At 36.9% G+C, this 26,471-nt stretch overlaps 1 protein-coding gene across 2 annotated transcripts in view; it reads right to left on the bottom strand.

Annotated features, from left to right (window-relative positions):
* Window positions 1–15,938: 15,938 nt before the first annotated feature.
* The window catches only part of LOC110456394, a 42,296-nt gene continuing 31,763 nt past the window's right edge, over window positions 15,939–26,471 (bottom strand). For both annotated transcript variants that reach the window (XM_021507109.1, XM_021507108.1), the window contains exons 9-12: window positions 20,958–21,174; window positions 19,804–19,917; window positions 18,727–18,939; window positions 15,939–17,135 (exon numbers count right to left, since the gene is read on the bottom strand). In XM_021507109.1, coding sequence (XP_021362784.1) covers window positions 16,933–17,135; window positions 18,727–18,939; window positions 19,804–19,917; window positions 20,958–21,174 — 747 coding nt within the window. In that variant the 3' untranslated portion in view covers window positions 15,939–16,932. The remainder of the gene's footprint in view (window positions 17,136–18,726; window positions 18,940–19,803; window positions 19,918–20,957; window positions 21,175–26,471) is intronic.

Genomic DNA, 26,471 nt, shown 5'->3' on the forward strand with positions numbered 1-26,471 from the left:
ATGCGTATTCACCTTATACTGGCCACCTTTACGTCTTTGTTGTCTCCAGTTCAGACTTGGCATGCTGTACAAAATCGTACACAACCAGGTCGCACTCTATCCACATAATCTTCTTAGCCCTGTCTACTCTCTCGCGCAGCCACACAATCCACATGCCCCCCAAAACACCCAAATGTCCAGAGATTGCTATAAACTCATTCTATCCTAGAACTATTAACGCAGTGGAGTCTACTGCTCAGTGTGTCGTGTCTGTTGACACTGTTGATGCTTACAAAGCTGCCATCGCAGTGTCCTTCCTCTCACAACTTTAAGTCCCCTTGTTTTAAATATTTTATCCTCACCGAAAAAACATGTATGTTTCTTTTAATCAACGGCTAGTGAAAGATCATCAGATTGATGGCACACTAGTATCCAGAAGACGAAGCCGGCCCATCGACAGTTGAAGTTACTTTGGGTCAATTGGCGGGCCCCTCTGCAGATTCGGGAAGAATGGGCCTGATGTATCTCATTACATGTCATTATGAGTGGGGTTTTTAATCAAGCAATCTACAAACAAGATGTCATTCCCGTAGATTGCTTGGGTATTCAGAAAAAAAGATGTTTCAAATGTCTTCGCACAGTTGACCTATATTTCCTAAGTCATCGTTGTTCGTTTGAACATATCATAGGTCAGATACCATCATGGACTTTTGGTTATTCAGAAGTCGTTTGAATGTTTAAACAATTTTGACCCTGGGTTAATGTCAATCATCCGTGCATGCTACTTGCCAAACTTAATTTCGCTACACCCCTGGATTATCCTCCAGAAGTTACTTAGACAAAAGTTAAGAACAGACGGATGACCATCCTCGGTACTACAGGGGTTACGCCCAGTTTCGTCCTCTGCACCCCTGGAATATGTAATTTAGTTAAATTGAAGGCAGACGGTTGGCTATTTAATTGTCTCAGATAAAAAAAAACCTGACCAATCATTAGGATGATACATGTCCTTTTGAAAGTTACAGAGGAGAGATATCCAACTTTAAAGTCAGTCAATTGTATTGTAAGGCATCTTCTGAGGTGCATCAAAGGATCAAACTAGTCTTCCTGTCTCATCCACAAGGTGGCACACAATGAACGTTAGATTTTGCTAAGACATGTTCCAGTGGTGCAGAGAGCGACAGTGAACCCCTTGAGTATCGAGGATGACGGACGACAGACGTTGAACCATATGTCATCATCTCATTTGCCTTTTTTCATGTGAACTCAAAACGAGAAAAACACAAAATGTCTCGTAGAGATATTAAGTATTTGTGCTATGTTTCCATCAAATATGACACTTAAAATGACAGGAATGTTGACTTAAAATAAGATAAATAGAAAACGACATAATTTTAAATACCATAACTAATTATCGGGTTATCATGATAGCTGCAGGCAAAACACGCCTAGGATATTCCAGCATAGACTGATGCTTAGACTCGCGTGGCCGTTGTTATTGCACGAGATAAGGATGAAAGGTATCAAGAGGACGCTAAACAAAAACCTAAAACAATGGCTTGGAGTCCGACCATGGTTCTCAAGTGAAGGGCATCGAAGCTGCAACTGCCACTGACTTTGATTTTAGAGGAATTTAAAGAGGGGGAGACAAAACTCATCATGACCTTGAGGGACTCGAAGGAAAATTGTCCGGGAGGCGGGATTCCAGATGAGAACTCAAAGGAAGTGATTAACAAGCAAAGCAGTGTGGGCGATGTGTATCTGGCAGAACGTTGCGAGTTCTGTATGTTTAGGACGGCAAAGGCTAAGAAACTCCGAAAGTCGGCGGTAGCTAGGGTACATCAGACAAGAAGAAGATACGGGTGCTACTAGTAAAGGAAGAAAACAGGATCCAAGAGGAGAGAAAGACGAAGGTTGTGGAGATGGGCTACAGATTGAGTGGATACTAGTATTGAGGAATGGAAACTAAAATGGACCATGGACGAATATATGGCAATATTCACCTTGACCGTTCAGATCGTCTATAGTATCCTACCTTCTGTTAAGCCAGACAAAACGTATTGTATTCCAACAACGTTATCATCAGCTTGTTGAAAAAAGAAGAACCCAACAATGCATGGAGTTGACAGAAGATCAGATGAAGGAAGCGGAGATGTACAGGAAGCTCAGCAAGATGACTTTCCCTTACATAGTACACGCGACTCTCCGTCCAAGAAACTTTCGATGGTGAAAGTCAGTGCCAAGGGAAAAGCAGTGGGCAAAGGCAAGATAACAAGAGAAAGTGGGCAAATATCTGGGTTTGTTGTGTCAAACCGAGAATTAAGAAAGTAGTTTAAAGGAATTAGTTTTATCCGTATAAACATTCTTTATGCACATAGTTGGGATTGGCTGTAAGAAGTATTATATATTTACACAGGAGTAATAAAAAAAAATATACTCTCACCAATACTCAATAGTTACTTTGTTTACTTTGTCCTTGTAGACGTTTTTTTTTTATTTGTAATACTTCAACAGCCATGTTACAATACATGGGATATCAATACAATCTCGAAATATGATTGGATCACGCATGAACTTTACTTTATTTGGGTACTAACTCATGACGTCACATTTCTGCTTGACTACCATTGAGCACAGACATGACAAGAGTGTAATGTACAAGGGTGTCTCGTCGTCGCCAAAAAAGAAAAGTTTGGATCAGTAGAGATGCTTTTCTCATAGTACTTCTATTTGTGAAAATATGTTCAATGTTCCAGTGTATATGTTCAGCTTCAGAATACATGGTGGACTGCAAAAGACCGCTGGTGATTTTTCCGTTGAATTATTTAGTAAGCTTAAGTATTTCAACAAGTTTTACTTGGAAAAGTTCTATAAATAGTAAGCGGGAAGTATGTTCTACCTAAGTGTAGAATCTATTTCTAAGGGTAAATACTGTCCTTGCTTCCATGTATAAAATCTACTTATATTAACCTGATTTTTAACAACATATTGTTTTTGACAAGAAGTGTTATTTCTTCGAAGATATGTATTTGGAGTTGTAATTGTCAAACCAAATTTTCTATATAAAGAGCTGACAAGGTCATGCTACAAATGTCTCGCGTGTCTATATATAATGTAGTTAGTCCAAATACTAGGGCAATATAATGACATAAGTAGATCTATTTTTATTGCATATTTACCTTGAAGCGCCACCAAATAACCACCGATTACGGGGATCCGGGAATTTGTTACAGCTATATTTGAATAATCATATTTGGACCTAAACTAAGGTGTTCAGAGTAATTTTACATAAATGATCATTGGGGGTGTCATTTTTACCAAAAGTCGATCTAAACCCTTAAAACATGTCAAATTACTCTGAACACCTTAGTTTAGGTCCAAATATAGCTGTAACAAATACGTGGGGCCCAGCTGTGCCCCAGATGACATCAGCTTGTTCATGTTGTAACATGCGCGTAAGACTGAGGAGCTAACGGCGAGATGGACGTTGTTGGGGTTAGTTCCCAATCATCGAAGACAATAGCTTAAGTAAGAACATGTAGTTAGACTAGAACGAAGGAAACCATTTTCTACAGCAAAAAAGAACATGTACAGGATGGAAACGGAGGAATTCATGATTTTTTGTCATATATCAAATAAGTTGTGTGAAGTTTGGTAGCTGCGTGCGATAAGGGCTGAAGACAGAACAAAAATGAATTACCGCTTGAGAATTAAACATGGAAACATTAGTTTGAAATAGCTTTGGTCATATTCAAGTGACAAAACAAGACTTGCGTCGTATGTTTCGTACAGACCACCTGTGGTGTTCAATGGCATAAACGTATTTTCCGAGTGGGATATCATCATCACATTACCTGGAAGGTAGGTTTTGTTCAGATAGTAATAATCATATACATTTTATATATAAATATAATAACGAGCTGTAGTTAAATACTAGACAATTGAATTCTTGATTTTAAGGTAATGCGTTGTTCTCGTCATGATCTGGTTATCTGGAGTATCTGCCAGGGACGGGGCAGACCCCAACGCTAATCCTCGTTGCATATTGGTATATGGTGGCCCCTGTGATTTCCACCGAATCCAAGTTATGACCCAGGGATTTGGGTGGAACCAAGGGTCAATCCTGGTAGCATATATATATATATATGATCGAGATTTCAACATGTTGTTTCCATTTTATGTCCCAGGGCCCAAATCCCCTAAAATATCGGCGGACAAAGAAGTCAATCTTGGAAATATATCTGCATTTGTCTCTTCATCTCAAACAATTCCATATAGCTATTTGGTTTACATCTCGCCCATTACCAAGTTATGATTACTCTTTTTGGCCCTGCCCCCTCATTTGTATAATTTTGAATCCACAACACCTAATAATACTTTCAATAAACATGGTTGATATCCATCTCATTGTTCCATAGAAAAAACATTGCTTCAATCAATATGGCCATTATTCCATAGAAAAAACATTGCTTCAATTAATATGGCCAAACTATCCTTTTTAGCTTCGCCCCCTCATTTGTACGGTTTTGAATTCCCCAACAACCGAGAATACTGCCAATTGAATATCACTGATATCCATCTCATAGTACTACAGGAGAAGTTACATTTACTTAAATCAATATGGCCTAATGACCTCTTTTTAACCTCATTCCTCAAATTCTTCATTTGTTCAATTTTGCTTATTTATTTGTACAGATTTAATCCCTACTACCTAAGGAAATTTCCAGTCAAAGTTTGTGAAATTAGGTTCAGGGGCTATAAACTTGTTCAAAGAAATTGTTGACAGACGAATGATGGATGGACACAAGGGTACAGCATGAACTCACCTTGTCCTTTGGTCAAAGTGAGATAATAACCAAATTAAATCACCTTGATAAAGTAATAATTAAAGATTGGTTAATGTAGATCTCCAGCAGTATCTAATCATTTCAAACATTTAAAGTATTGTGGTTACTTTTTTTCAAAATCAATGAAATTCTGAGCTTTACATAAATACCATTGGTGAAAAAAACCCACTACAAGTGTCCTACATATTTTACACGTTTGTGTACCTACTTTACTGATCATTTGTCTGATGAAGGTGACAGTGTTCATATCATACTAGTCATCAAAACATCATACTTACTGCCTTATATTTCATCTGTTATATCTGACTGTATTTAGTTCAAACATTCTGTCACACTACAGCATCTGTGTACGACTCATCCATTATCCAAATAGGTAAAAGGTATGGTAGTTGATGTATATATTGACTATACATAACAAAGCAAGATAAAACCTGAGCACCTTCACTTTCAAAGTAAACCCATCCAGTACCTAACAAAGAAAGCTTGTACAGCTGGGTAGATTACAGTCCGTCTAGACGGGATTTTTAAGTGTGTCAAAATGAATAGAAAGTAGACATTAAAGTTTTTGCAATACATTTATTTTAGTGCTTTTTTACATTTACATTTTTGTGTTAAGTTATAATTGCGCTAATTGCAGTTTCAATAAACAATTTCCTATGGTGGTATGCCGATTCACCTATGTGTTATCAACCTTGTTAAAATCTGATGATGTTTTAATATTTGAGTACATTTGTACAATAAAATATGTTTAGTTCTTCATAAAACTATACTGCTTATATACTACATTTCAGTTTGTATGCTATATTTATATATACCTTTTTGTATAAGTATATGTTAGTATGGTAATGATTATACCCGTTTGTTTGTATGTAATATTAATTCCAGATACCTTTTTGTATATGTACATGTTAGTATGGTAATGATTGTTTAAGGAAGAGACGGACAGGTATCGCATGACCAAACACTCAATACACTGTAATGATATATAAACTGGTTGGACAATCCTTTTAAACATGATGTAAAAAACCAAGGTCAAATAAATATTGTTTTTAATAATTATTGTTGATATATCCTTTCCAAGTCTTATGTCTGATTATTGTGAAAGATGAGACTATATTGATCAAGGATGATTAACCAATGAAATGATGATTTCGCTTTGAGGTCAAATGCCAACTTCTTGAATAAACCTAAAGGTTACCTGAAAGGATAAAATATATTACAAGAGGCCCATGGGCCTTTATAACGGTCACCTGAGTCCTACAGTATTTATTTTTGTTGTTGAAATATGTACCAAATTAGTAAAAAAATGTTAAGTATACCGTTGACTCAAGTTTGTCAGGACCATGAGCTGAACATTCCTAGACCGATTTCAGTTAAGGAGGCTCCACCCTTTCGCAATTAGCCAGCAGAATTCAATGAAAGTTTCACATGATGGTTATGTCACTATGCAGAGATGATTTTATGAAAATCTAAGCATTCCGATAAACTGGGGATTTATTTGTAAAAAAATACCGAAAAATTGAATTTTTGTCAAATTCAACACATTAACATTTTTTGAGCGTGTGGCATTGTTCAAAACTATTACAACAATAAAATAATGAAAAGAAACATTGCTAATCAACCCTACAAATATTTTATTTATCATAAAATATCTACAACATGTTACAAAAAGCGTTTTTTATTGAAACTATATGGATAAAAGTTATTGAATACAAGCCAAAATCAAACAGGACACATAGTTACATACAAAAAGAGGGAAAATTGAACCAAATACACACAAAGTCTTTATAATTAATTTATTTTAAATTTTACAATTATTTTGATCCTGATGAGAGTTGTCTACCTTGAACTTTTTGCAGAGGGATAGAATTTATACAATGACACTTATTTTATTTGATATACCAAAAATGACGGAAATAAATTAAATTACTATATTTCTTTGTCAATTTATTGTTCTTTTATGGAACAAAATTACTCTCAATCATGTACACTTTGGACATCATTCCAATGATGCAATACTCGAAATCAATTAAAAACTAGAAATATGTCAGATTGACATGAAAGTCACCCTATCTTTCTGTATGCTCATTTTCTGATAAATCATTGACCAAGCTACAACGGATATATTTCCACCTGTAACGTCCTGAAAAGTTGGGCCTACTTTACTCCAGTTTATTTTATCCGATTCTATCGTATAATATGACTTAAACTTGCAACTTTTTGTAATTGTTAAATTGGCAATGCAATCAGGGGTTATTAAACGAAATTAGGCAGTTTATTGCTGCAAGCATATTTTAAAACATTTCCGAAAATCCTCCATTTTTATTTACGATAAATGGTCGCGACCAAGGACTGGTTTTGGATTTTTCTAGAGTATAGTGTACACCCCTTTCTTGACACTTCATTTTTCCTTAAAAAAGTTTGCACTATACGTAAATATTAACGGTAGTCGTTGGTCAGACATAAAATATCTAAATCAATCAATAGTAATTTATAATACGAGTTTCCCTCTTCGGGAACCGATTCATACCTACATATTTAGGTGATATGTAATTCCTGTGTGAAATTTTGAATGCCTTCAGGTTTTATGCTATTCCTGTTTAAAAAGAAAATTGATATCCGAGTTATCCAAGAGCTTGTAATTAGCGCCTGGTATATTCCGACAGAAGCACACACTTAACAGCCCAAGACAACAGAGGTCAAAATCTGGGACTGAAACCGAAATTAAGTCCCCACTGGGGTTCCCCCAGGGGTGACTAAAAATCAATACGCAGACGTCATAATGAAACTGTTTCCATCATCCAATCAGAATGCTTGTTACAGTTCTTTTGTCATTTTTTTTTTATGTTATGAGCTGAAAACATCAAAAATAAACCAATAGAAATGCTTGTTTTAAACAGAATAAAACTAGAACACTGACAGGTCAGTAAGGGCCCTGTCTTGTGGCAATAAATATATCCCCCATAATCATCAAGAAGCAATCTGCCCATATAGCTGAGCTTGATGTTTGACATTTGCAAGGAAGCAAAATATACATTTTACATGTATTATGATGTTAGTCTTGTTTCCTTCCACCTCCATATTTGCTGGGCTAACAGAAATGTAAATACCGTTGCAATACTCTTTTGTTAGCTTTGATTTGTTTTATTTCACATTAAAAACCTCCCCAATCAAGAGCCAGGGTCAAAGTCAGAGATCCACTTTGTCTTTGACCTTTGAACCCAAATGACCTTGACCATTAACCCAGTGACCCTGATCTTTGGTCAGTTGACTTATTCTTCAATTCCGACCAACTTAGCTTCATAATACCATAACAAAATGTTCATCATTGAAAAATACAAAACTTGACCTTGACCTCGAACCTTTGGACCCTTTAATCTGGACCTTTGGTCAGTTGACTTTGTGTTAAGTTCTGAACAACTTTGCTTCATAATAACATAACAAGAGGCCCGGGATCTCAACCGTTTCAAAGTTATGACCCAGGGGTTATGTCTGCAGGGGTTGGGGCAGACCATTGGGTCAATTCTAATATCATGACTGCATTCGTCTCTTTATGCCCAACAATTGTTTATATAGTTTTGGGGTGGGGATCTTATCCGTTTCAAAGTTATGACCCAGGGGTTAAGTCACCAAGGGTGGGGCCAGACCCTAGGGCCATCCTGCAAGCAAATGTGCATTCCTCTCGTTCTACACAGCAATTGTATATATGGTTATATGGTGGGGATCTCAACCATTTCCAAGTAAAAAAATAAATTCTGCCCCACCCCTTAGCCCGGGGGGTCAGCCCCATCATTTGTACAATTTTGAATCCCTGCCTCCCATGAATGCTTCCGACCAAATATGATTGATATCCAATGCATTGTTCTACAGAAGAAGTTGTTTGTAGCAATATAGTCAAAATGCCCCTTTTTGGCCCCGCCCCTCAGCCCCCTGGGGGGTCAGCCGAACCATTTGTACAATTTTGAATCCACAACACCTAGGGATGCTTCCAGTTAAATATGGTTGATATCCATCTCTTAGTTCCAGAGAAGATGTCCCTTAAAGCAATACAGCCAAATTGCCCCCTTATTGCCCCGCCCCTCACCCCCTGGGGGGTCAGCCCCATCATTTATACAATTTTGAATCCCCACCACCTAGGGATGCTTCCAGTCAAATTTAGTTAAATTCCAATAATTGGTTAAGAAGAAGAAGTCGTTTAAAGAAATTGTTGACGAACGGACGACACGGTATGGCATAAGCTCACCTTGGTCCTTTGGACCCGGTGAGCTAAAAACCAGAGGCCCAGGGGCCTTAATAGCTCACCTTGTATTTTATTTTTCAATTTAAAACCTGCTGAGTACCAAACAGGTTTATCAAAGGAGTACAAGAACAACATATAAATCTGTTTTAGTGGGAAAGACAGCAAGAAAATGAGTTTCCATGTTATGTCCCAATTTTCCTCTATTTCCCCCATTGGGCCTCACATGCACCTTTTTATACAAATTGAGTTTTTTTCCCCTAAGCATGCTTCAGACACATCTTCCATTTATAAATATTCAATTCTCTTTGACCAAAGATTCTCTAGAACAAGTTTGGTTAAAATCCCTTCAACGGTACAGAAGGAGAAGGATCTTTAAATGTTTTCCTCTATTTCCTCTAATGGGCCCCACTCATCTGCCCCAAAGAAGGGGGTCCACACACCTCAGTTTAAACAAAATTGATTCTTTTGTCCCTAAGCATGCTTCAGACTGCATTTGGTTTAAATCCCCTAACTTGTATAGTAGGAGAAAAAAATCCTCTATTTCCCCTATTTGGCCCCGCCCCTATGCCCCCAGAGGGGCCACACCCTCCGTTTATACAAACTTGGGGCTCCTTTGTCCAAAGATATTCTAGAACAAATTTGGTCAAAATCCTTCTATTGGTTGGGAAGAAGAAGATTTTTAAAGATTTACCTATTTTCCCCCTATTCCCAGGGGGACCATACCCTCCGTTTATACAAACTTGAGGCTCCTTTGTCCAAAGATGCTCTAGAACAAATTTGGTCAAAATTCTTCTATTGGTTGAGAAGAAGAAGATTTTTTAAAGATTTACCTATTTTCCCCCTATTTGGCCCCACCCATCTGCCCCCATGGGGACCATACCCTACCGAGAACCCTTTGGCCAATGATGCTTCGCACCAAATTTGGTCAAAATCCCTTCATCGGTACAAAAGGAGAAGGATCTTTAATGTTTTCCTCTATTTCCCCTAATGGGCCCCACCCTTCTGCCCCAAAGAAGGGGCAGATGGGGCAGACTGTATTTGGTTCAAATCCCTTCACTTGTATAGTAGAAGAAAAAAAATCCTCTATTTCACCTATTGGGTCCCTGCCCTCCGCTCCCAGAGGGGCCACACCCTCCGTTTATACAAACTTGAGTCTCCTTTGTCCAAAGATGCTCTAGGACAAATTTGGTCAAAATCCTTCTATTGGTTGAGAAAAAGAAGATTTTAAAAATTTACCTATTTTCCCCCTATTTGGCCCCGCCCCTCTACCCCCAGGGGGACCATACCCTCCATTTGTACAATCTGAGAACCCTTTGGCCAATGATTCCGACCAACTTTGATTCATAATGTCATAACAAAATGTTCATCAGGGAAAAGATACAAAATGTGACCTTGGCCTTGTACCCAGTGACCTTGACCTTTGGTCAGTTGATACCTTGTTTAATTCCTACCAACTTTGCTTCATGTCAAAACAAAATGATAAGCATTTAAAAGATACATAATCTGATCTTGACCTTTGATCAGATGACCTTGACCTTCGATCAGTTGACTTCTTGTTGTATTATGACAAACTTTGCTTCATAATGTCATAACAAAATGTTTATCAGTTAAGAGCAAATAAATTAGAATTTTTTAATGTTAAAATCCAAGATGGCTGATTAGCAGCCATTTTGAATCCGATCTGCCCGAAAAAAAAGCAAAACTAGGATGCATGGAAAATCATCATGTAAAATTTAAAAACATACTCCATTTACTTTCATCAATATTGTGCAAGAGAAAAAACGGACAGACAGACAATCTGATTACTATAGGGCACCCGCCTCTTTGATGCGAGGCCTTAATTATACCTGTTTGTTTGTATGTAATATTAATTCTATATACCTTTTTGTATAAGTACATGTTAGTATGGTAATTATTATACCAGTTTGTTTGTTATATTTATTCTATACAGTATATCGTTTTGCTATATACATGTTTGTATGGAAATAATCATACATGTTCATGTCTGTTTAATATATAGTTTGTATTCTACATACAGTAAAACCTCGTTATACTGCCACCATTTGGCCTGAGAATAATTGGCATTATAAAGGGGTTTTGGCGATAAATTCAGGGAAATGTATAAAGGTTATATCAAGACAATGAGAAAAAGGGACATTGAAATATGTTGACGGTAAATGAGGGGCATCATATCAAGGGTTTACTGTACTTCTTTGTATGCATACAAGAACTGTAAAGAACTGAATTTTAATGGTTAAAAAATACCAAAAATCTGTTAGGTACAATGTTTATTGAAAACCTTAGGCAGGCAAACATGGCTACCAGAGAATACGGAACTAAATTAAATTTTACACAGTAGATTTTGCTTAATATCACTTCTCATTTGTCAGAGAAAAACATGATATTAACCAGAGCATGATATAAAAAAACCTCTATGTTTTTCTGACCATTTCTGATGTCAAAACCTTGAAGTGACCATAATTAAATGTCCAAGTGTTAAGGTTTTACAAAAAAGATTGTTTAGTAAAAATATTTGTAACTGACACAGCTTTTCTTTATTAACAGTGAAATAATCGTCTTTTATTTGTTTATTTCATTGATTTGTTGTGACAGTTGCCAAAATAAAGTGATATTAAGCAAAATTGACACCAAAACAAGTGATAATATAAGAATTGAATTACATAGATTTTATAGCAGGAAAAACAGTGGATCAAGAAAACATGATAATAACAGAAAAGTGACATTAAGAGACATGATATTAAGTGAAATGTACTTTATAACATTTTCATTAATGAACACATGAATAAAATTATGCACACTCCGCTCTTTAATTGTTCAACAAAGCTTCTGTGTTATGCTAGCATTGTGCTTCATATCACTCCATTTATACTGTACATTAATATGCAATGGTATAAAAAATATGTTTCCGATAAAATCTTTGTTAGATGTTTAAATTGACTTTTCTGAGAGAAATAATAAATAAATATCTGGATGTGATGTATAGGAATAAATATCTACATGAGTGATATGGGTAATAGTACAGAAAAAATGATTTAACCATTTATTACCTACATTGGTGTTCGGGCATGCATATGGTAGTATGGAATACAATTAATGATTTAACCATTTATTAACTACCTACATGAGTGATGTGGGTGGTAGTACACAATACAATCATATAAATGCAATGGACTTAATTTATCATTCTACATACAGTGTATCACCTTACAGGTAATTTCACTTGAAATAAATGCGATAATGTAAAGATTTTCATGTTAATACATAGGGAAAGCAATGTAAGTAAAACCTCTCCTCCTTCACAAACAGCATATATATACAAACAGGAGCGCACATTATAGTATACCTTCAATGTCTGGCATATCTAACATAACAAGCTACATACATATTCAAAGCAACAAATTCTGGGACAAAAAGAGGCATTTCACTCTTTTATACTTTTATCAAAAGATACAATTGCATTATCATGACATTCTGATCACTCTCCTTATATCCCCGCTTGAAAATACTGGTATATATACCTATTTCACTTCTGAATATATCAAGATAAGAGCAAATACATATTCACATATTAAAATGATCCAAAAGACTATTTTTTCTGTTTAACATTACCAATAGATTATTTTTCTGTTAAGCTTTCTCCGTATTCATCTACAGAAAGTAATTGTTCTCTCCCTCTCTGTCCTCTGTTTATTACGACACCAGGTAACACAATTTTGAAAATTTAAACAGGTATCATTTATAATTAAAAGCTTAATGACCGATTAATTTATCAGTAATTACATAACTGACACGTATGACATTCCTATGTACATTTATATTCTATTTTGAAAACCAAACAAAATCTTATCAAACATTTTTTCCTTAACTTCAACCAGGCTTTCTTTGAAAGATATCCTTTCCCTATCTTTCCAAAGTGTCCGCAATAAGATAACTCCATACCTAATTAAGAGCAAAACATTACATTTTCAAAAGGACTTTGAGAAGCTTTAATAAAGCAGCTGATATCACACAAAAGCATGAAAATTACCTAGTACTAAAGTAAATATACCAAGATATTTTGACAAAATATTCAGCTCAAAATCAAACTGATTTAACTACAGATTTTACCTTATCACATTGTTAATGTACATAATTAAATTGTCATGGTACCTGTTTATCAAGTACGTTTTAAAATTAATATTCATGTTTTTGGCAGTTATAGTGAACAAGAGGTCCATTGGACCTGTATCGCTCACCTGGTTTTATATTTAAGTCATTACAACTGAATGCATTAGTACATCTTTTTATATAATTTCCTCAAAACCAGACAAGATCTATGTTCTAACCCAACTGGGACCACAACATCTGACTTTTAACTAATCAGGGGCCTCCATTGAGTTGCCATGTTAACAGATTTTGAAAGAAGTAATATGTCATATTACAGGGTGTAATTAGACAATACTTAAATTTTCATTCAACTGTAAGTTTTTATAAACCTAGAAACCAATTTTTAACAATTTATGAAAACTACAACATAGAATATGAAAATCTAGCTGTACCATTTCTTAGGACCGCAGGGGTCCAATCAACCTCATTCAATTAAGAAATGTTTGTTCTTCCTCAATAACGTTTTTGACCAAATTTTGTACAATCCACTCGTGCAATTAGGGGAAATTAGCGTTTTAAATCAAATTTAGCTAAGTTCCCATTCAGGGCCCCACCCCCTGGCCTCAGGGGTCGAACCAACCTCATTTATTTAAGAAATGATTGCCCTCCCCTAGTGATGCCTCTCTGGCGTTTTAAAGCAAATTTAGCTAAGTTCCCATTCAGGGCCCCACCCCCTGGCCTCAGGGGTCGAACCAACCTCACTTATTTAAGAAATGATTGCCCTCCCCTAGTGATGCTTCAGACTAAATTTAGTTGAAATCCTCACTGGCATTTAGGAGGAGATGCATTTTAAAGCAAATTTAGCTAAGTTCCCCTTCAGGGCCCCACCCCTCTGGCCTCAGTGGTCGAACCAACCTCATTTATTTAAGAAATGATTGCCCTCCCCTAGTGATGCTTCAGACTAATTATAAATTTGGTTGAAATCCTCTCAGGCGTTAAGCAGGAGATGCGTTTTAAAGTAAATTTAGCTAAGTTTCCCTTCAGGGCCTCGCCCCCTTGGCCTCAGGGGTCGAACCAACCCCACTTATTTAAGAAATGATTGCCCTCCCCTAGTGATGCTTCAGACTTAATTTGGTTGAAATCCTCACTGGCGTGAAGTAGGAGATGAGTTTTAAAGCAAATTTAGCTAAGTTCCCCTTCAGGGCCCCGCCCCCCTGGCCCCAGGGGTCGAACCAACCTCATTTATTGAAGAAATTATTGCCCTCCCCTAGTGATGCTTCAGACTAAATTTGGTTGAAATCCTCTCGGCGTTAAGCAGGAGATGCGTTTTAAAGTAAATTTAGCTAAGTTCCCCTTCAGGGCCCCGCCCCCTTGGCCTCAGGGGTTGAACCAACCCCACCTATTAAAGAAATGATTGCCCTCCCCTAGTGATGCTTCAGACTGGTTGAAATCCTCCTTGGCGTTTAGGAGGTGATAGGTTTTAAAGAAAAAGTTGACGACGGACGATGACGACGGACGCTGCGCCACGGCATAAGCTCACTTGCCCTTCGGGCAGGTGAGCTAAAAAAAGGATGAAATATACATGTACACATATTGATATTAGGATGAATACTTAAATAACCGTCAAATCCAGATTTTATTGGAAGAACCAAAAGAACCTGTATTTAATACAATACCTGGGCCCGTATTTATGAAACCATTCTCATGCTCAACGCAAACCGAATATCGTTTCAAAAGAGTTCACATAATATTTGTATCATATCGAATTATTTAAGCCAGTTACAAACAAGTTGGATTGAGCACAGAATCCATGCTTGAGCATGGGAACGGTTTCATGGATCAGGGCCCAGGAATGAAGCTCTCTCTTTCATTCAAAGAGAAAACAAATGAGCTGAAGCATCCTTGTAGTTTAAACAATTAAGTAAAATATCTCACTTCTGAAAGCAATATCAGAAATTATTTCCCTATGTGATTATGTTTATTTGTTTTCTTTCAAATGAGTTTCAATGATAGAATTATTCTACCTTGAAAGGGCAACTTTTGAGAAATTTCCATTTAGTGTTGCTCAGTAATAATCACACTGGGATAGTCGTTACTATCCTAGGAAAAGTATTCTCTATGTATATCTATGTGAACAGTTACTTCCTTGTAGCATAGAAATGTGTACCTTTCTTCCTAATGTCCATAATGATGACATCATAATACCTATGATGTCATAATCACTTATTGTTAACAATTGATTATCTGCCCCTGGCCAAAGCTCATTGTCCATTACATCACAATATAAAAGTTATCCTCCCTAAGAGTACTTTAGGTGTCTAAAACATTGTAAAATTGTCCTGATGAAGCCTCACCTTTAGAGGTGAAACTAGCCGGCCAAATAAACTTATAAACCCACTTAATTGGTGACGATTGAGTGTGTTGTGATTATAATCCTACTTTAAATATCCTAGGAAAATAGTTTTCCTTTGATAATGATAACAGTATACAGCCCGGCCGAGGGAAACAGTTCATTTGGTGGGTCCCAACTCTGAGGGAAAATTGTTTTGACTGTTGACTGATAAGGCATGAAACAACTGTTTTGTTACTTAACAATGAAAAACAAAAAAGTTCTATGTCGAATGTGATGTTTAGGTCTACCGACAGACGGCCGTCATCAATCCAGTGCCAAAAACGCTTGATCTTCTGGGTTCTTGTAATTAGAGGTGCGTTCGATTACCTAACATGTGACCAGTCAACAGTTTTACGGAAGCACACATTAGCTATAGTTCGTTTGGTGAATTGTCTGGGAAACAGTCGAAATTGATTAATATGCATTTATATAGCGAGTCAGGTAACAATAAAAACTGTCAATAATAATGATCAAATGCTAGCAATATCACAGATGTTTCTATATTTAAAAGGAACTAGGTTTTTTTTTCCAAACATTTTACCTCCCCAGCACATTTAGGATACCTTCGAGGTTGGGGAGCCCCGGGATCAGCATCTTCACAATCATGTGTCCTCATACAAGAGGGCTATCATACTTTCTTTCATACTTACTAGTATTTACATTATTATTTCTATATTTTCACTGCCTTATTTAACGTTTTTACTTACATTCAAAGTTACCGTACAAATTATCCTTACATACATATATGTATACACTCCCTTTGCCGCGCCTCCAGGTGGATTACCCTGTACTGGGCCTCACTTCCGGAACAAGTCGGCCTTGACCTTGGCTTGACCTTTTTTCTTAGTACCACTAGCATACAAAACATTCTGTGATCAAAACCTACCAGAAAGAACCCTTGTTACTGCTGTCAATAACTCCTACGGTATTGGCCTACATAAGGACAGCGACACTAAAATACTGTAATGTTAGCCTGTATGAAAATGACTGTGACATTAACATAGGATTGGTCTATGAGTACCATAGTTATTGCAAATGAGAAAAAATATTTTGATGATTTTGATATATATTTATCTAGAAAGGTATATAACTCATCCAGAAACCAAACAGGTTATCAACTTGTCACTCTACCCTGTTATATGTACTTTTCCAACTACCAATTAAAATTGGGCCAATCTAACAGAACAAATTTATGGATTTCAATAAAATTTAGAGTGTCATTTATGGTCATTTTGCTGATATTAAAGATAAGTAAGATATGTTTTGTTTTTGGACAAGTTATATGCCATTCTATATGTCAAATTCTATATGTCAAATGCATCATTTTTGTTTTCCTCATTTGCACTCGATACCTTTATGCTTTTGGTCTACATGAGGAAGACCTTAACGTTGCCCTTCACTGCTTCACTGCAGTTCGGACATTTTATCATGGCCGGTGCACACTGAAAACAGCACACTAGGTGACCGCAGGGCAGGAAGGCTATGGTCACTTCATTTTCTCCACATACCGAGCACATCAGTTGCTTCTTCCTCTCCTCAGCCTCAGTATAAAGAGATAGCCTCTCGGTCACTGTGAAAACACACACGCAAACATTTTCCTTATTAAATTGTTTCATAACAAACAAGAATTGAATGCCAAATACTAATTTCAAAACTCAAGCCCATCAGTCATTATCTCAACAGTATGATAACTAATTAATCAGTAATTTATTACAATATAAACATGTTTCAAGTACAAACAAGACAAGAAATCTGCAAAAAATCACATGCTGATTGACTGTCCAGGGTTTAATGTCCTTCCAACAGCTAAGGTCATTTAAGGACGTGCCTCCTAGTGATAGTGCAGATCTGATGCCAACTTTATAGTGTTATCTCACTGAAATACCATGCTGAAGGCACCCAGTACAGCATTCCGCCCGGTCACATTATACTGACATTTGGTGAACCAGTTGTTGTCATTACCCTAAATGCTGAACTTTAAGCAAGGAATAACAACTTCCTTTATCAAGGACTTTTGTGAGTCCAAGCCTGGGGACAGAACCCATTGCCTTCCTCGCCTGGCCGAACATTCAACATTAAAGCCCAAAAAGATGTATTTCCAAGGAAGTTTGTTGTCCCCATGTAGAGGACACAACAGTAAATCCCCAATTCTGCAGGGGGTTCCCCGCATAAGTCACCTCTCGTGATGCATGCAGCAGGTAACAGCAGGTGTATTCTTTTCCCGCAGGTATGGAAATCGCATGTATGATTGCCTCTGATGAAGAAGGACAAGAATCCTACAGAAGTGGGTGGTCACTTGCACCAGCTTAGTTGAAGTGGTGGCCGAGTGTAGTTTAACCAGGTGACAGAATATGATGTACTTTATTATCTGTACTTTATATTGTTGATCAGATTTACAAATTCGGCCAGGCATTGAACTTGAGTATTAAGTATAAACTAGAAAAGTTTAATCACAATCTGATACCATCTGCCATCACAGCAGCCTTATCAAACATGCATGAATTGTTTTGTGGTAAGTGTGTACCAGGTAAGCTTTTTCAAAATCCATTCTCTTCTTCAAAAGAAATTGTCTGGAAATATATTTACAAAATCAAGATGGCCACAGGTACCCAACTTGAGTTACGAATTGATACTAAAAGAGTTAGTAGGAAGTTGCATGAAAATCATAGCATTTTTGTAAGAGTTTTTGCATAGGAACTTTGGTGCCGGCATTTCAGTCCAAAATCTGAAGATAGCCTCTGATGGCAACACTGGACTTTTGATAAATCTGAGAATCCAACTAATTCTTCCAGATTTATCACAAGGAAACATTTGTGTTTATCAAGAGGAAATGAGAGGAGTAGTTGTCTGGACATGTCAAATCACTCAAGTGTGGTTTCATTATGTATAATTACACAAAGGGGAATTACTATCACAGGACCTGTACAACATTCCACATGAAGAAGTTTCATGTACATATATGAGAAGGGGAAATATTTATAGCTTTGGCAGACTGGCCTTTTCACCACTTAAACACACTGATTGACCAATTCCAGTACATTGTATAACGAACTTGCAAAATTCTATTACAAATTTTATCTACATTTCCCCATTGTTACTACTCTAATACCATGAGCTGGTAATACTGACACTTGCTAATAACACATTTGGTAGTGGCTTACTCTCTGGATCATTAGAAGTAGAATCACCAGATGTGATTGCGGAGAAATGTGCCCCAGCTCCATCCGAAGTCTCTCCTCCAACAGCAACCAAACCCCTCTGAGCCAGGGATGAGGCTAACTGGTTTGTTTCTGCCAGGCGTCGGTTCTCTTCCTCCTCTTGATCAAATACAATCTGCATTAGTTTTGCAGAAGTGACATCAGACATCTTGTAAGCTGTAAGTGTTTGAATGAAGTATACTGTTAACATATGTGACAAAACAAAAGATACAGTCTTACAGGAATCAATGAATGAATGCGACTCATAGAAAAGTCCTCATGGAAATATTAGGAAATGCATACTTGCCAGCAAGTAGTATCATAAAATATTGTAACAGTAATCAAAATTAAATTTGCAAAGTGAGACTGCTTTTTAATACATGAGAGTCTTTAACATTTTAATAGAATAAGTAAATAAACTTAAAAAGAGCTGTTAGTAAACAGCACATCTCGTTGGGTTTTTTTTGGGAGGGGGGGATATGAATGGCAACTATGACTACCAAGCAAAATGCCAACAAGGCTAATTGAAGGTAAAGATGACATCCAAATCAGGTACAGTTGTGTGATATGGCACAGCGTTACGATGTGTGGTGTACATACCATGTGTTCTAACATTGATATATCTAAGTCCATAACAGGTTAAAAATGAGGAAGAAATAAAATATTTTTATTCTGTTTTTACAATATTGCAACAATATTAGGCCTCTAAGGAACATCTGACATGTCAATACTGAAAGCTATATGAATTAATTTTAACATTTGAATCAACTTTGACACAGACACAAGGGTATACTTATGGCAGGATAAGCACCCCTCCCCCTTCTTATTCTTCAAAATGGCATGCTAAAAGAAACCTGTTTTCTAGGTCAACACCAGTTTAAGTGTGTCACATAATCCTACTGCTCTGATGCTTCATTCTAGAACTGATCAGCCTATCTAGATGGAGGAGATATTGCTTTATTAAACTTTTATACACAATATTAATGAAAAACAAGTTGACCTTTTCAAATATCCTGAACTGTTGATGATAACGATATATACCTTTCTTTTGTTGCTTCTTCCATATTTGCAGTGCTTCTTGTATGCGACTTGAACTGATGCCATTCGCCTTCAAACTTTCCACTGCTGAAAGGCTCATCTCATCCACTGTTGATTCTGTAGTGTATAGTATAGGATTCTATAAAACACTTTCTACAATGTTTATAACTTTTGGACACAAAGTTTTCAGAAGCACTGTTCCCTCAGGCAAATGGATTTGAAATAGCACTTGCCCTGAGGGGCATCTGTGTCTTACAAACACATTTCTAGTTTAAAGGCAGTTCATTTCAACAAAGTTGATAGCCATGCACCCCAGCAAGCTTCGTACAGATCATATAGCATAACACTAGGCTCAAATAAAAGGATGTCATTTGTAGATTTTAACATACTAGTTTTTACACAATTATTTTCATATGACCCCTGGACTTTGAAAGATGGTCAAGGTAATTCACTTGAACAAACGCATTAGCACTTCAACTCAGCAAGCCAAATGCCCTATATTGTGACTCTAGGCTTCATGATTTAGATGTATGCCAGGCGAGCATAAAAGGTCTACACCTATGTACTGTATACCAGGCGAGCATAAAAGGTCTAAACCTATGTACTGTATGCCAGGCGAGCATAAAAGGTCTACACCTCTGTACTGTATACCAGGCGAGCATAAAAGGTCTCAACCTATGTACTGTATGCCAGGAAGGAAATAAAAGGTCTAAACCTCTGTACTGTATGCCAGGCGAGCATAAAAGGTCTAAACCTATGTACTGGATGCCAGGCGAGCATAAAAGGTCTAAACCTATGTACTGTATGCCAGGCGAGCATAAAAGGTCTACACCTATGTACTGTATGCCAGGCGAGCATAAAAGGTCTAAACCTCTGTACTGTATGCCAGGCGAGCATAAAAGGTCTACACCTATGTACTGTATGCCAGGCGAGCATAAAAGGTCTAAACCTATGTACTGTATGCCAGGCGAGCATAAAAGGTGTACACCTCTAGATCTGTACTGTATGCCAAGCGAGCATAAAAGGTCTAAACCTATGTACTGTATGCCAGGCGAGCATAAAAGGTCTACACCTCTGTACTGTATATACCAGGTGAGCATAAAAGGTCTATACCTATGTACTGTATGCCAGGTGAGCATAAAAGGTTTATATTTTACCTGTATGTTCAATGTTCTGCCTTGCAGTGGCTCCTTGCTGACTTTGACTTTGCTGTCCAGTTGTAGTGGGAGTATTTGTCTTTTCTCCAGGCTGTTGACCCTGCTGGTTTGGCCGAGGGGATGCCTGCCCTTGTAGTAGATTTCTCTCCACAGGTGGAGGTTGTGGATTTGCTGGAGGGGGCTGTAAAACAGGTTCCTGACGAGGATCATTCTGTCGCTGATAACAGATACAAAAACATAAATGGCAAATGAAGAAGCATTTAAACCTCACAAACTAGTGTTTTCCCTAGCAAGTAATTTAAAAAAGAAATTTCTGACCAGTCTAGAGAATACTAATAACTGATTTGATTTCACCAGTGTAGAATAATACACTCATACATGTTCATCATTACCAAGTAGTGCATTGTTATCAAGATTTGATAAGCATTACTCTAGACATAATGTACAGTTAAACCATAACAAGAGGCCCAGGGCCTTAGCGGTCAACTGCGTTATATCATAGGTACTGGTAGCTCAATTTCATTATTGAGATGTGATGTGGAAATCAACATGTAAACAAAGTGAAATACAATACTCGTCATGTCACCAAAGGTTAAGAACTCTAAAAACTATTCAAATACATTATTTTGCTATTGAGAAATATAATATCTATTGTTATTTAGCCAATTTTCCTCTCTGGCTAACCCCTGGGATAGGACAGGATCTTAGTTTCTGATACTATATGATTTCAATTTCATTATAACGATTCCAACCAAGATTGAATTATTTCTTGCTAAAAATTGACAAGAAATAGTCAGAAGTGTTATTTCCCTATATAAACCAAGGAGGACAGATGACCAAGGGGTAATATATCTAACAGTTTATATAATACACCTAAGGGCATTTCCATCGCAAAAAAGAAATTTGAATCTTCTACCATCTGAGTGCAGAGTTTTTTTAAAATATCAGCAATTTTCCCCTTTTTGGCCCCACCCCTCCAGCCCCTTGGGCAAGGACGGATCTTATTTTTTCAAATCGATAATGCAACTAAGGACCTTTCTATCCATGAAGAGTATTTGTTTGTAAGACATTTGAGTATGATGAAGAAGCTTATGAACTTTTAACCATTCACCCCATTCGGGCCCCACACCTCCAGACCCTGGGGGTGGGGCAGCATCTGATTTTCTCATACCATCTGGCATCATAATCATTCTAACCAAGTATTAATAATTTCCAGCTAAAAATTGACAAAATATGCCAAAAAATGTTCTTTCCCTATACAAGATGACCATGGGCCTTAATGGTCACCTGCTATATTTATACAGAGAGTTGATTTTGTTTTTAACAAGAACAGAAATATTATTCAAAGTGACAAAAAAACAATAAAACCACCTTATTCAATATCTAGCACACAGATTTAAGACTGAAAAGTATTTGAAACTAGAACCTCTGATTCTAACCAAGGAAAATGAAGAAATTTTAGCACACTGACTCCTTTGGCCCCACTCTACAGCCCTTGGGGGTAGGGCTGGCTCAAAATGTTCAAAGTATCAAACTGACAACCCAGGGTTATAATTCCAATCAATTATTAATATGTAATATTCAAAGTATCATTTGCTATTATAAACCATAATACATTTTGCCCCCTCCCCCCTCCAAACAAATGTTGGTCCAAAATGTGATTTCCCTATATAAACTATAGTTCAGTTTACCCCCTCCCCAGGGGAAAACGTGAGACCCCAGGGTCATGAAATTCACAATTTTGGTAAAGCACCTTAAGACCCTTCCATCTATGAAGAGTATTTGATTCTACCATACCTGGGTCTTAAGAAGAAGATTTTTTGGCACCGCCCCTCAGGCCCCTGGGGGCTGGGGACCAAATCAGCCACTTTTGTTGTTGATCTTTGTAAGAATAATTTCCTACAGAAAATTGACAAAATATACCCAAAAGTGTTATTTCCCTATACAAACTATAGTAAACTTGACCCCCTTCCCAAGGGAGAATGGATAGCCCGGGGGTACTAAAATTTACAATTCACATTAAGCCCTTGATGATCTTTCCATCCATGCAGAAAAGTTGACTCTAGTACCTCTGAGTCTGGAGAAGAAGCTTTTTGAAATATTGATTAATTTTCCCTTTGGGGCCCCACCCTGGCCCCTGGGGTTTGGGTAGGAATCTCAATTTTACAATTTTGTAGCCTCATCTACCAAGGATGATTCTGACCAAGGTTGAAAGAAAAATGATCTTCTGGTTCTTGAGAAGAAGTCAACAAAAGGGCCAGAGAGCCTGTAGGTAGCAGTATACAGTAGAGGGTTGTGGCCATGGGTGATATTTTTGTTAAATGGCTAACCCCTGTATAATGATATGTAAAAAAAATATGAAAATAAAACTGCACTAAAATTGGTATATAAAGCATGATGAATTGGGCTATGTGAGCTTCACATTTGAAAAATAAAGAAGTTTTTGGTTTTGAGATCAAAATTTTGGCCATAATCCGATACACATGAAAAGCTAGCTTTACAGGAGGTAAAATTTTGACAACAGCACACGACGCAAAATTGCAAAAAATAAAGTTTTACAACTTTACTGGGACCCAGATAATTCTGCAAACCAAGTAGTTAATCTTTTATTTCAGACAGAACTTCGGAAAAAATTTACTAGATGTGGGGTTCAAATTTTGGGTCAAAAATAGCAACTTTTGGCAGTTTTTGGTAAATTTTGATGTGGTAACCATGGTTTTTCACACAAGTGACATACATAGAAAAAAGAGGTTTATACATTTCTCAGTACTTTATATGTATTGTAAATGTTATGCAGTTTACAAATATATATACATGTATACACGTGCTGTGTAGGGTAAATCCACTGTTTACATTTCCTCGAAATGTGCCTTGTTTATCAGAGTCGTGCCATTTCTTCTGTATACTGCTACCTGTATCGCTCACCTGTTTCTTTTGCTACATGAAACTGACATATAGCTAGGTAACTACAGACCAAATTTGGTAACTAGAACACAAGACATTTTAACATCTCTTAAACGCTTAAGATATTGAAATTGAAAATTTAATTTTAAAGAGTTTAACCCATGTTGACCTTTGACTCCAGCTAGCACTTAAAAGTTGACCTTTAACCTCATTACTGTGAATAAGAAAAAGAATCGCACTGCTGGTCTCCATAACATAACCAGGTATCATAACTCTAATCCAAATGATTCTTAGAATATTGTTGTTTGAAGTTTTTAACATATTTGACCCCTGTGACCTTGAAAGTAGGTCAAGATCATTTGAATTAGGGAACTTTATAGCACTCCATCCCAGGTACCTACTGGTCAAATATTATGACCCTAGGCCTAATGGAACTTGAGAAGAAGATTGTTAAAGCTTTTAACCCATGTTGACATTTGACTCCCGACTAGCATTTAAAGTAGACCTTTGAACTCATTACTGTAACTAAGAAATAGATTCGCACTGCTGGTCTACGTAACATACCCAAGTATCATGACTCTAGTTCAAATGGTTCTAAGGATAGTTGTATCAATTTCTGAACATAATTGACCCATGTGACCTTGAAAGTAGGTCAAGGTCATTTTAATGAGGAAACTTTATAACACTCAATCCCAGGTACATACTGGCCAAATATCATGACCCTAGTTCTTCAGAAGAAGTCGCTTAAAAAAAAAAGTTTACGCACGACGACGGACGAAATGTGATCAGAATAGGTCAATTGAGCAAAGCTCAAGGCTCACTTGTATAAAACATCTCAACTCTTGAGATTTCCTCAAGTCTAAGATTTCCCATAGACAATACATTGCTTGAGACTTTCCTTAACTTTGAGATGTTTTATACAAGTGGGCCCTGGTGACCTAAAAATGGTAAGTACAAAATGAGAATGTTCAAAAAGGGAAAGGTGCTCAACTGCCTAATGATTTATGAATCATTTAAACTGGTTTAACGGTAAAGTTTAGAATGAGAAGAACAAACAATTATTGTCTGTGAAAAGATAGATGAACTGATGGACAAACTGCTTCCAGCATACAGCTCTTTAATTTTTTTATTGCAAGGGGTGTACTAGGTATAGCAGCTGGCTGTGTCCTAATATTTGCCATCCTGATTGATACCCCATCATTATATAAAGGACAAATAGGATGAAATCCCAACTTTTCCCATTATAAAGTAACACATCATACCTTGCACACTAGTATATAACTAGCATTTTCAAATTACCGAGCAAGAGAATACTAACAAGAGATCCCAGAGGGATCTTGGTGCCCACCATTGTACCTTCTTCATTAGTTCTTTGTCAGTTCGATCTTTTCTCTTCTTTCCTCTAATCTGTTTGATCCAGTCATGTTAACAGTAAATGCACCTTGATCTAAACTTAATACTGATGCGTATGAAAGCCAACCTTCAAAGTGAGTTTGTCATTTAACATATTTACTAGTACAGTACTTAATGTGCAAGAAATAAAATCGATCATTGCAGTATGAGAAAGGTCTGTTTAGTTCTTCCTTCAGCCATTTTGTTTTTAAGATCAGTCTCAAAATAATATAACATGCACAACGAGGGATCAAGGGGAACCTACATATCAAATTTGAGAAAGTTCCCTCAAGTTATTCTTAAGAAATAGTACTAACAAACCTTCAATGTCAAAAATCGAAGATGGCTGGCGGTAGGCCATTTTGTTTAACTGATCAGTTTCTAAAGTAAATATGAACAATAAAGGATAGTAGGAAACCTGCATTGGCTGGCCCCAAATTTGTTTTGGGGTGAGTAAAAATTTGAAGCACTGGCCAAAACGACATATTGGTGGCCCAAATAATTTTGGGAAGAAATATTTCCTCAGCATTTAACACAATGCTTCAGCACATTTAAATTACATATAACATGACAATGTTTGTAATATGTAAAACAGAATAAAACATTATATTTTTAATTCTTCAACCCTAGTTAAAACCGGACATGTTTCCAAAAGATATACACAAAACTCGAACCTCAAAGAAGACACCCTGGCAGTATTAATATAGAAAATCTGAAAAACAATCATCACATTTTCCAAATCACAGACCGTTCAATTCAAATCGAAGTAATGACAACTGAAAAAAAAATGTACTGCCCCCAAGCTTATGTGGAATGGACTATAATTTCTTTTATTCATAAATTTTTCAACAGTCGCCCAAACTATTTTTGTTGGGCCAGTGACTACCTCACTTTTGACAACTTTTGGTCGCGCAAGACTTTAATCGCCATTGGCGAGCGGGCGTCATTCCATTTCAGGCACTGCTGCACTACAAGGGATCAAGGGGAACCTACATATTAAGTTTGAGAAAGATCCCTTTGGTACTTCCCGAGAAATAGCGATAACAAACTTTCACTATCAAAATCCAAGATGGCTGCCTATCAGCCATGTTGTTTATCCGATCAGTCTCAAAAGTTGCATTGCATAGCTAGGGACAAAGGGGAACCTACATATAAAATTTGAGAAAAATCTCTTTGGTACTTCCCGAGATATAGTGATAACAAACTTTCACTATCAAA

This window comes from Mizuhopecten yessoensis, unplaced genomic scaffold (assembly GCF_002113885.1).
Source record: "Mizuhopecten yessoensis strain PY_sf001 unplaced genomic scaffold, ASM211388v2 scaffold8745, whole genome shotgun sequence".
NCBI lineage: Eukaryota > Metazoa > Mollusca > Bivalvia > Pectinida > Pectinidae > Mizuhopecten > Mizuhopecten yessoensis.